We start from the raw sequence: 12,591 nt of genomic DNA on the forward strand, positions 1-12,591 counted from the left end.
TCCACATTTCCTAGCTTCTCACAAATTAGAAGATAGTCTTTTTTGGATCAAAATTGATGACATTACACTCTCCAACTTAACGTAAGATTATCTCCTTGACTCCACTTCATTGCCTGCCCCTGAAGCCCTTGATGATCAAAAATATATTGAACTAAACCTTGAACATGTTCAACAATCTAGCATCTTGTTCTCTCTGAATGAGAATTACAAAGATTGAAGACCCACTGGGAGGAAAAAAAAATCTGCAACCCCCTAATTCTAGATTCTCTTATGAGCGTAAGGCCAAATCTGCTCAAACTTTTCTCATCAATCAACCTCTTCATGTCAAGAATCAGCTTTAGTCATCTTTCTAAATTGCCTCCAATGCAAGCACATTCCTCCTTAAGTGAGGAGACCAAACCATGCACTGTGCTAGTTTGGGTTTCCTTACTTAAAGAGGAATGTGCTGTATATAGCACCAATGCTGTATATAGTTGTAATAAGACTCCCTTCCTTTTGTTCTCTTCTCCCTTTTGTAATAAAGACTACATTCCATTTGACTTCCTATTTATTTGCCAAACCAGCATATTAATTTTTGTGCAAGGGAAAGGGGGCTTTAAAGTGAAATCCGAGGTGGCTCCCAGCCAACAATCTTATGCCCAATCCTCTAGCAATGTCCAATTACTTGATCAGGCATTGCCTTTGATTGAGGGATGCCACCACTCACTGAGGTGATAAGCTACCTGTGCTGTAGCAGTTTTCACAAGCGTTTCATGGTAATAGGTCTGCCTATCACTGGGTTAATCTCAGCAACAATGGCTGAGGCCCTTAAACTGTCCTTAATTGGTCACTGAAGGTCTTCATTGACATGATAAAAAAGATGACCATGGATGTTTCTGCCCAACTTTTTCATCCAGAACCTAATTCTGGTAGAGGTGGGAAGGTGGCAGGGTTAGGTAAACCACCATCCTGCCTAAATTCATCCCAAAGATGCCTTTTGTGGTCATGAACTTGCCCCGTTCAAGCCTTTTGCAAAAAGCTATCGTGTGTAGATTCACCTCGTTGAGTTGAAAGGTTAAAGAGCTGCTCAGTGTCGGTAGCTCCTTTTATTCATGGTTGCATGATGCATTTAGTAGACAATGATACATGTCCTCCCAGTGTAGAGCAGATCATTCATCCTTCTAGGTCATTGATGAAATCTTCCTTGATGTACCCAAAGGCACTGACCTCTACAGCAACCAAAGTCTGGGCTGTACAGGTTACTCAGGATCAGATGGCTTTTTGTATTCATCTATCAAAAACAGTACATGTTTTCTCCCCTGTAAGTCCTGCAGGATGCCTTTCTATGGAGGTGTCGCTAAAGAGTGGATCTGTCTGCAACATTTCCAGCCTGCAGTGGCCTTGCATAGTTCCTTCAAGCATCAGTTTAGGCATGGAGATCATTGTCATGGCCGAGTGTGCACTAAGTAATAAACAAATGGCCAGACCATGTGCTTCAGATGGTCCCAATTGGAGACATAAACTTTCACAGGAAGAAGTCTGGTGTATTTCTGTGTTCAAATTATCCTTTTCCCACGTTTAACAAATGGGGAGTAACTAAAAGGATTGTGTTCAAACATCATGTTTACTCTAAATATAATGTTAACCTTTTTAGTCAAACCATTTACACCAATAAAAGAGCCTTGTTAATCTAAAAGGAGAAGTAAATTAAAGTTTTAGTAGTATTGGGAATTTCTGAAAATTACATTAGAGGATTTGTGTCCTTTAAGTATAGACGTTCAATGATAGTTTGTAATATGGAGACTCTGTTATCTCAGCTGAATCATCTTGCAGAGGTGACATTAATGTTGGCTTTATTCTACTATTTTTTTTTCATTGTCTGTGGTGATATATGCTTTACCCCAAAATGAATATTTTCATAACAATATATTAATCTGGGCTATATAGCTGCTTAATAGCTGCTGATAAATGCACTTGCTATTTGTTTTGTGCACTGCTGTTTAGAATATATGAATGCTTAGTTTGGTTCCAATACACTGGAATAAATGAATTAGTCACCATCAACCTTAAGGACAGTATGAGAGCATAAGGTGTTGGATTTGCATGAAGAAAATCACAGTGCTCTACTGAATCTGTCTGTTGAAATTAGTGCTATAGTTAAAAATTTGTTGTTTATATTTATTTAGCCAATGTAAATGGGCTTGACGTTAGTCAAAGAGATGAGCTTGAAGAGTGAGGATCTTAGCCATAACTTAACTCTGTTAAGGAGGCCCCTGCCTAACATATTTTCACTGAGGAGAAATGAGAGGGATGCAGTTAGGCCTGCCACCTCTGAAGCTGGGCCCTCGGCTACCACAGAGTTCATTGTATGATGAATTGGCAGACTAAACGATCTGCCTGTAGAGCATTACAGAGCAGTACTGGCACTTCGGCTCTCGATGTAGCGCCGGCCAGTGAAACCAATCTGAAGCCCATCTCACCTACACTATTCCATTCTTATCCTTGTGGCTATCCAATGACCATTTTAAATACCAGTAAAGTTGGCGAGTTTACAACTATTGCAGACAGTGTGTTCCATGCCCCTACTACTCTCTGAGTAAAGAAAATACCTCTGACATCTGTCCTATATCTATCACCCCTCAATTTGAAGCTATGTCCCCTTATGCTAGCCAACACCATCCTTGGAAAAAGGCTCTCACTGTCCACCCGATCTAACCCTCTGATTATCTTACATGTCTCAATTAAGTCACCTCTCAACCTTCTTCTCTCTAATGAAAACAGCTTCAAGTCCCTCAACCTTTCTTTGTAAGACCTCCCTCCATACCAGGCAAAATCCTAATAAATTTCCTCTGAACCCTTTCCAAAGCTTCCACATCCTTCCTATAATGCGGTGACCAGAACTACACACACGGGTTTTCTACATTTGCAGCATGACCTCATGGCTCCGAAACTCAATCCCTCTACTAATAAAAGCGAACACACTGGATGCCGCCTTAACAGCCCTATCAACCAGGGTAGGAACTTTCAAGGATCTATGTACATGGACACCGAGATCTCTCTGCTCATTTACACTACCAAGAATCTTACCATTTGTCCCGTATTCTGCATTCCTGTTACTCCTTCCAAAGTGAATCATCTCACTCATTTTTTGCATTAAACTCCATTTGCCACTTCTCAGCCCAGCTCTGCAGATTTTCTATGTCCCTTTGTAACCTACAACATCCTTCGGCACTATCCACAACTGTACCAACCTTACTTCCAGGTCCTCATCCAGGTCATTTATAAAAATGACAAACAGCAGTGGACCCAAAACAGATCCTTTTTGATCCAAACCGCTAAATCGCCTTCAATTCCATGCCTCCATATTTTGTGCACTAGCCTACAATGGGGAATCTTATCAACTGCCTTACTGAAATCCATTTACACCACATCAACCGCTTTACCCTCATCCACCTGTTTGGTCACCTTCACAAAGAACTCAGTAAGGTTTGTGAGGCATGACCTACCTTTCACAAAATCGTGTTGACGATCCCTAATCAGCCTATTCCTATTGAGCTGATTATAAATCCTATCTCTTATAACCTTTTCCAACACTTTTCCACCCACAACTGAAGTAAGGGTCACTGATCTATAATTACCAGGGTTGTCTCTACTCCCCTTCTTGAACAAGGGAACAGCATCTTCTGGTACTATTCCTGTAGCCTCTGTTTATTGGGAAGAAAATTGCTTCAATTGTAATAATTAATCCTGTGTCTTTAAGTCCTTGCCACCTAGGAAGTCATAACCTCTCATTTCCCATGCCACCTATACACCCTCAAATCCATTCTCCCAGTATCCACTATCTACAGACAATGTCCAAGCTATTACTCACCATATCCACCAATGCCACGTAGAGGAACATGCGTGCAATGATAGCAAAGATACCCTACAAGTTGTGTCAGTGTTGCCCTGCTGGGTCTAAGTGCATTAGCCATTCTTGGAGTGACAAAGCATTCATTATAAGACCATCTAGATAAATAGATGTCTGGCCATCTATTTTAAATGCTGGTATGAATACAACTGTCCCTACTGTGGTTAAAGTGTTATAGGTTATGATGTGGCACATTGGGGACATGGGGGTGAGTGTAAAGCAGTCCTAACATCCCTTCATAAAACTTGGCCAAAGTCTCAGAGTAATGCCTTTGAAGCAGCCCACCTCCAATGTCATCTCTGGTCTTTGATTGTCTTCCAAAGCAAAAAGTATATGTCAAGAAATCTTTTCTGTTGATGGAATTATTTTGTACAAGCTGGACAAAGAAGAATTAAAAGAATTTTGCATCAGTAATTAGACAGTTAATTTGTATGACTGTTTCAAAATTGGTTGAGTAAATGACACAAGATGTTTCATTTAAATAACATAGAATATTAAAAACATTAAAATTCAAAAGGGGATCATATAACTTTGTGACTTAATAATTCTCTTTCATCTCTCTAGGTGATTTTGCTGTTCTGATTAATGCTGGAATGTCTGTGAAACAGGCCATTGTTTATAACCTCTTGTCAGCTCTGCTTGCATATGTTGGTGTAGTAATAGGTATAGCTGTGGGACAGTATACTCATAACTTAACCCAGTGGATCTTTGCTATCACTGCGGGCATGTTCCTCTACGTGGCATTGGTGGATATGGTGAGTAATAGCTTGGACATTATTTATCAAACAAATTTGCTTTTTAGAAGTCCAATCTTAATTGATTAAATTGAACCTAATTTTAAATTAGCTTGCAAAATTTCTTTGTGAAGCCTTTCAAAAAGTAAATCTTTTAATATATTACTTAAAAGCATCCAAGCGAATATTTAAACATTAGTTTGCTGGTATTAATTTTTTCTGCAGCAAGTCAATAACCTCAATAAACTTGAAAATCTGGGTATGCATAATAATGAAGAAGCAGGTAATAGTTCTGAATCTTGCCCCTCCTTCATCAGTGTACTTCCTTCACGTTTGGATGCGTGAAATGACCAACTTTGTTTTCAACAATTCCTTTTTTCTTGCAAATTTACCACTACTCACTAAGTTCTCTCTCATTATGTACAAATTGAGTTGCACTAAAATAAACAGTGCAGAGAAGTGGACTTAAACATCTACTTACATTAATGTAGTCATTTGCAAGAATGCAAGTAGATTGTTAGCAAACCTGAATGAAAGTTCTCCAAAGCAAAAATGTTCACTTTGCATTTGTGTGTGTTAATTTTCTTTTTGAATTTTTCGAGTTGAGAAGGACAATGGCTATAAATTCACAACTCTGCCACTTGTAAATTATATGGGTGATGGTTACGAGAGGGATATCCTTGAACTGCAGCTGATTTTCACTAACTTTCACTGCTGACACAAGGGACCTCAAAGAAAGAAGAATTGCAATTGTTTCCAGGGCAGTAGCAGAACATTATCTGTTCCTTCAGAGAGAGATAATGGACCTGACAATAAACAACTCCGACTTTCTTAAATTGCAAGCACTGGCCTTTTAAGGTTAAGGCTGCAATCAGATCTTGAAGCTGCTCTGCTTTTAAATTTGACTTCCATTTTGTGTGCTGTAGAGGTAGTATCATCGTTCACATTTCTCTTGTGGGTGGGGACCCTACATGAATAAATAACCCCAAACTAAAAAATACGATGGTAGTTGGTGTGCTGGATGAAAATTCCCCCCCCCACCCCCACCCCCACCCCCCACCCCACAATCCCACCCCCCACCCCACAATCCCACCTGCTTCAAGTAGGCAGTAGGAATTTAGATTAGATTACTTAGTGTGGAAACAGGCCCTTCAGCCCAACAAGTCCACACCGATCCGCCGAAGCACAACCCACCCATACCCATACCCCTACATTTACCCCTGCATCTAACACTACGGGCAATTTAGAGTGGCCAATTCACCTAACCTGCACATTTTTGGACTGTGGGAGGAAACCGGAGCACCCGGAGGAAACCCACGCAGACACGGGGAGAATGTGCAAACTCCACACAGTCATTCGCCTGAGGTGGGAATTGAACCCGGGTCTCTGGCGCTGTGAGGCAGAAGTGCTAACCACTGTGCCACCCACAATTCTCTCCCCACAAGTCTATTGCTCAGAGCTATAAGCCTTTGTTGCAATTGAAGGTCCCCTTTGGAAAAATAATTCTACGGGACATCTTCATTTCTCTCCCAAAAACTTTGCTTTCCAAGTGAAGACATTTTTGAAACCAATAACCAATATGCCTGAGTTGCACAACTCAGTAATGACAGCTAGATAGAAAATTTGTGGGCTATTATAGAATTTGTTTTTTCTTGAAGCTTTTGGGTCCTGTTCAGATAACATAGGATCATGATGTAAGTTTGCTCCCTGAGCTGGAAGATTTATTTTCAGATGTTTTGTCACCATGCTAGGTAACATCATCCGTGAGCCTCTGGTGAAGTGCTGGTGTTCTGTCCTGCTTTCTATTTATGTGTATTGATCTGTTAAGGTGGATGATGTCATTTCCAGTTCTTTTACTCAGAGGTTGGTAAATGAGGTCCAAATCAATGTGTTTATTCATGAAGTTTGAATGCCAGACCTCTAGGAATTCTTGTGCATGTCTTTGTTTAACCTGTCCTAGGATGGATGTGAAAAATGTGTTGCTGGAGAAGCGCAGCAGGTCAGGCAGCATCCAAGGAGCAGGAGGATCTTTTTATTTCGCAGCAGGTCAGGCAGCATCCAAGGAGCAGGATGCTGCGCTTTTCCAGCAACACATTTTTCAGCTCTGATCTCCAGCATCTGCAGTCCTCACTTTCCCCTAGGATGAATGTGTTGTCCCAGTCAAAGTGGTGTCCTTCTTGGTCTGTATGTAAGGATACTCGTGATAGTGGGTCATGTCTTTTGGTGGTTGGCGTCCATGTATCCTGGTGGCTAGTTTCCTCCCTATATGTCTGATGTAGTGTTTGTTGCAATAAGTATTTTTCTTCTAACGCTCGTTGTTTCTGAGTGCTGCAGTGTGTGGTGACCTGTTTAAATAATGTCCTGATGCAGGTCCATTTGTGGGTGTTGGGCTGATTACTTGTGTAGTTAAGTATCTGGTCTTTGTGTGCTGCTTTCCTGTAGACGTTGGTCTGCAGCTCTCCATTAACTGTTTGTTCCACAGTGGTATCTAGGAATGTGGTGGGGGGGGGGGGGGAGAATGTATGTTGTTGTTCACCTCCTCTTTTGTGAAATTTATGCCAGTAAGCATGTTGCTGATGATGTTGTAGGTTTCCTCTAATTTGTTCCGTTCTCTGATGACAAAGGTGTCATCCACGTAACGGACCTAAAGTTTGGTTTGGATCGTGGGGAGGGCTGTTCGTTCAAGTCTCTGCATTACTGCTTCTGCTAAGAAGCCTGATATTGGTGATCCCATGGGTGTCCTGTTGATTTGTTTGTCAGTCTTGTCATTGAAGATGAAGTGGGTAGAGAGGCACAGGCCTACAAGCTTGATAATGTTGTCCTTGCTGATGCAGTTGGTGCTGTCTGGTGTTTGTGTCCTTGGTTCGTCTAGTAGTGAGGTCAGGCTAGGCTGATGTTAATTGATGTGTATAGGGTTGTTACATAAAAAAAAATACCTATACAGCGTATTCAAGAACAACAGGTACCCGACAACACAGTCTGCCAATTCTTAAACAACAAACCCAAACAAGTAGACACAACACGCCCAGAAACTCTAGCCACAGTACCATACATCAAAGACATCTCGGAGATGACTATCAGACTACTCCAAACCCTTGGCATCATGGTAGCCTACAAACCTACCAAAACACTGAAACAGCTACTGATGAACCAAAAGGATCCTATACCAACAACCAGCAAAACAAATGCCATTTACAAAATACCCTGCGAGGACTGTAACAAACATTACATTGGACAGACAAGCAAAAAATTAGCCACGAGGATACATAACACCAACTAGCCACTAAAAGAAATGATCCACTATCACTAATATCCATACATTTTGACCAAGAAGGGCACTACTTTGACTGGGGCAACACATCCATCCTAGGACAGGCTAAATAGAGACATGCACAGGAATTCCTAGAGGCCTGGCATTCAAACTGGAACTCGATGAATAAACACATTGATTTGGACCCCATTTACCAACCTCTGAGAAAAACAACCGGAAATGATCCACCTTAACAAGACATATAAATAGAAAGCAGGACAGAACACCAGTGCTCCAGCGGATGATGTTACCTAGCATCCATCTGTAAACGTCTGTAAACAAACCTTCCAGCTCAGTGAGCAAACTTACAACCTGAACCTCAACCTGAGCTGTAAATCTTCTCAAAAATCGCAACGTAGAACCATAGAATCCCTACGGTTTGAAAGCAGGCCATTCAGCCCATCGAATCTACACCACCCCTCCAAACAGCATCCCACCCAGACCCACCACTCCTATCCTATCCCTGTAACCCTGTATTTTCCATAGCTAATCCACCTAGCCTGCTCATCTTTGGACTGTGGGAAGAAATTGGAGCACCCAAAGGAAACATGTAAACATGGGACAATGTGCAACTTCAACATTAAAAGCTTGAATTGAACCCAGGTCCCTGGCACTGAGGCAGTACTGCTAACCCACTGAGCCCCAAGATGATGAATAGTAGACTCAAATAATACCATGTAAAAAAACTTAATTGGATTTGATTTTTGTTATCTTAATACATTTTTAAAATCATATGGCGATTTGATAAATGTTGATTGGGAAAAATAATGTTCATTACCGTGACTTCTGACTTCGGGCGGCACGGTGGCACAGTGGTTAGCACTGCTGCCTCACAGCGCCAGAGACCCGGGTTCAATTCCCACCTCAGGTGACTGACTGTGTGGAGTTTGCACGTTCTCCCCGTGTCTGCGTGGGTTTCCTCCGGGTGCTCCGGTTTCCTCCCACAGTCCAAAGATGTGCAGGTCAGGTGAATTGGCCATGCTAAATTGCTCGTAGTGTTAGGTAAGGGGTAAATGTAGGGGAATGGGTGGGTTGCGCTTCGGCGGGTCGGTGTGGACTTGTTGGGCCGAAGGACCTGTTTCCACACTGTAATGTAATCTAAATCTAAATCTGTAATCTAATCTAAAAAAAGTATAGGCCTAAATATACTTGTTGACAAATGGGGATCAAGTTATATGCCTACAAATGCATTTTGCCGTTCAAACATAGGGTCATCTTTTAGGTCTAGTTATATGTCACAATTTATGGAAAGCTTTAAATTGATTTACAATGAAAGGGCAGATGCCTAAAACAGTTAATTGCAGATTGTGCCCTAATTAGGTTTTCTTTCCCTTTTCTAGTTACCAGAAATGCTCCACCGTCCTACAGATAACCATATTCAAGCTAAGTTTGGGCACTTTGCTCTACAGAATGCTGGGATGCTCTGTGGCTTCGCCATTATGCTGCTAATTGCCATTTTTGAGGATCAAATCAAAATCCACTTCTGACAGTTTTGGTGATAATATATGGTCTTGTTTGCCTTATTCGGTGGTACTTAACTTTGTAAAGCAAATTGTGACATATTTGTTAGGACAGTAGATTACTTTTCACAGCAACTGCTGTTTGTTCGTTGGTTTGACGCACGGTTACCTCCGTGGTTCAGTATGGAAACTTAAGTAATTACATTTTTTATGTCTGTGAAGACGACGAAATCAATGCTTGAATAAGTATTTAGCACAATTAGATCAGGATAAGTGATGTAGTTGTAACAACTGTTTAGAATACTTTTCGCATGCATTGTGTCAGGTGTTTATTTATGGATGGCACTCACCAACTGTAATGCCATCTGGATTCATGGTGCTGTTTTTGTGAGATCATATCTTCAGTGTCACACATAAACAAATGAGCAGATTTCAATTTACTTTTGAAAATGGTGTTATTTCATGATTGTAGACATTGTCCATTGAATTTGTTTTTACCTTTAACATTCCTTCTTCCATTATAATACCTCAGAACCATGTTTGCTGTTCTCAGTGAGCAGCTAGATTGCTTGTTCTTTGTATTAGTTTGGAGTTGATTTTTGTAAGCCCTTATTAGCCTGTCACTATGTGACATTTCCATTTTGTCACTGTATAAATCAATGTAATAGATCATATGTGATCAAGTGCAACTGGCCAAAATATGATAAATGTGAGTTAGTGGAACCTGTGATTCTTGTGCGTGTTAATCAGCATAATAAGTCATTAATAAAGCCAAAGATTATGGATCCTAACCAGTTAATTTTGACATTTAGGTGAAAAGTTTCAGTGTTAAGGTACCATAGACTTGGTGTTTGTCACAAGTGAAATTAAAAATCATTTTGTTTATCACATAATAAGTTTTGATGTTTTAAGTCTAATGCTAATGTATGAAATAAATGGCTCTTTCAAGTTTTACTTAATAAATTCCTGACAATGCAAAACTATGGTTTTATTGTATTGATTCTGCAACAGTCTTTGCATTTCAATATGTCTATAATGACAGATGGATTTACAGGCACACAAAAAAAACTTGTAAAATTTCTGTAGGAATCATACCAACAAAATTGATTAATCAGAAGTAAAGGTTTGAGGAATAGAAGTAAGTAATTCTTAAAATCCTGATTATTACACATTTGAGGCAGGTATTTTATGAAACCTTCTACCAGCAAGACTTATGCCAAAATATAAAATGAGGTTTAAGCATTGTATTTGTTAGTAAGCATAAGCTGTAAAAAATTGCACCAAAATCATTACGAATTAAGCTGACAGAGTAGAGCTACACCACGTCCAATCCAGTGTTCAGGAGGCTGGTCAGAAGGGATACGCATTGCAATCACAAAGTTAGTAGAGTGTCCAGTTGTGGACAATGTTCCCCTTCTCTCACTGGTCTTGTAAACTGGAGCAATGTAAACAGGATGTGGAGAGATTTCTGACTTCTTACAAGGTTTTAGCCACAGCTGTCAAAGGAAAGCAAAAATAATTGGATACTACAATTATTCTTGACGAAATAGCTCTCAGTAACAATGTCCTAGAGGCAAGAAGAGAAATGGCTATTTTTTTTAAAAATTATTCATGGGGCATGCTCAGTTGGTATTTTGTGCCCATTTGGGTCTGGAGTCAGTGTAGGTTAAACAGGCAAGGGTAACATTTCCTTTTTTAAAAGGACGTTATTGTAAAAACCTATCTGGATTACTAATCAACAGTGATTACATGGCTGCCATTAGGCTAGTTTTAATTCCAGATCCTTAATAAATTCAAATTCACCATCTGCTATGGTGGGATTCAAACCCTTGGATTTCAGATTCCTAATCCGGTGACATTATAACTATACCATCGTCTTCCTTTCTATTAAATTTAATTAAATCTGGCTCATTGCTTATAATTGAGTTCAACCTTATATTTGAAAGGTAGAAATATAAAACAACTACTAAGATTCTGGACAAGCTGACTTAAATGGGAGGAGACAAAATGTCACCTGTTAAACTCTGCAGATTTGTAAATAGTCAAACTTGTATGTTAGTCATGATTCGGAGATGCCGGTGTTGGACTGGGGTGTACAGAGTTAAAAATCACAGAACACCAGGTTATAGTCCAACAGGTTTAATTGGAAGCACACTAGCTTTCGGAATGACGCTCCTTCATCAGGTGATTGTCCCTGACACATCACAATCACCTGATGAAGGAGCGTCGCTCCGAAAGCTAGTGTGCTTCCAATTAAACCTGTTGGACTATAACCTGGTGTTGTGTGATTGTTAACTTTGTATGTTAGTGGAAGTGTTCAAAAATATCATGTGACATACCACCAGTTTATCCCGCTAATATTCAAGATTTCTACTTGTGAAACAAACAGCCCTTAATAATAAAATGATCAGGGACAACAAAAGAAAATTGTCTGAAAGAAAAAATATAAAAAGGAGCAGATTTTGGCAACTACAAAATTGCAGACAACAGCTAAGGATACCAAATCGGGCTACAAAAATAATTCTGGAAAAAAAACTTGCTCAGAATATTAAAATCAGCAAGATTTGTTTACATTTGATCAAAAGAGGGTTGCCAAGAGCAATAAGAACGATAAGGTTAATAGAAAATCTATTTGCAATGATTGGAAAGTCTAGGACCATTTTAAATGTCTAAAAAATAGAGCAAAATTTTACAGGATATCTTAAATTCATTTGTGGCATATGGGCGTGACTGGCTGGACAGCATTTATTGCTCGCCCCTAAGTTGATCTTGAGAAGGTGTTGGTGAGCTGCCTTCTTGAACTGCTGCAGTCCACCTGCTGTAGGTTAACCCACAATGCCATTAGGAAGGGATTTTGACCCAATGCTGTTAGGAAATTCATTTACATGTCAATGGCATGCAAATTGATTTTAGATCTGTTAAATTTAAACCTGAGATTATAACAGAGTTTATAGCCCACCTTGCATTCATTACTATCTTTGGTTCAGGGGTTAGGTATCTACATTGGGTTCACAAGATCACAAACCCCTCTTTAGGAAGTCCTAATTTCAAGTGCAGTGATGAATTTTTGAAGGAAGAATGAGAATAGGCAACTTAAATGGTGTAGTTTTAAAGATGATGCAGGAACATAAAGAAACTTGGGATTTAGATAGATTTTGAAGGTAGTAGGACGAATTGATAAACCTGGTTTTTTAAGAA

General features: G+C 39.9%; 2 protein-coding genes across 7 annotated transcripts in view; one reads left to right on the forward strand and one right to left on the reverse strand.

Annotated features, from left to right (window-relative positions):
- The window catches only part of slc39a10 (solute carrier family 39 member 10), a 62,897-nt gene extending 52,524 nt beyond the window's left edge, over positions 1-10,373 (forward strand). For 2 of the 5 annotated variants that reach the window (XM_043692894.2, XM_087988681.1), the window contains exons 9-10: positions 4,454-4,644; positions 9,274-10,373. In XM_043692894.2, coding sequence (XP_043548829.1) covers positions 4,454-4,644; positions 9,274-9,420 — 338 coding nt within the window. In that variant the 3' untranslated portion in view covers positions 9,421-10,373. Of the gene's footprint in view, positions 1-4,453; positions 4,645-9,273 lie in introns of those variants that run through there. The other 3 variants (XR_015757580.1, XR_015757581.1, XM_087988682.1) reach the window with 3 other exon arrangements.
- Positions 10,374-10,510: 137 nt separating this feature from the next.
- dnah7 (dynein, axonemal, heavy chain 7) overlaps positions 10,511-12,591 on the reverse strand; it is a 417,860-nt gene continuing 415,779 nt past the window's right edge. For both annotated transcript variants that reach the window (XM_087988680.1, XM_043692898.2), the window contains one exon: positions 10,511-10,889. In XM_087988680.1, the coding sequence (XP_087844806.1) occupies positions 10,683-10,889 (207 nt within the window). In that variant the 3' untranslated portion in view covers positions 10,511-10,682. The remainder of the gene's footprint in view (positions 10,890-12,591) is intronic.

Source organism: Chiloscyllium plagiosum, unplaced genomic scaffold (assembly GCF_037043375.1).
Source record: "Chiloscyllium plagiosum isolate Xiang-an unplaced genomic scaffold, Cpla_swu_hap1 HiC_scaffold_7, whole genome shotgun sequence".
In the NCBI taxonomy this organism is placed as follows: Eukaryota; Metazoa; Chordata; class Chondrichthyes; order Orectolobiformes; family Hemiscylliidae; genus Chiloscyllium; species Chiloscyllium plagiosum.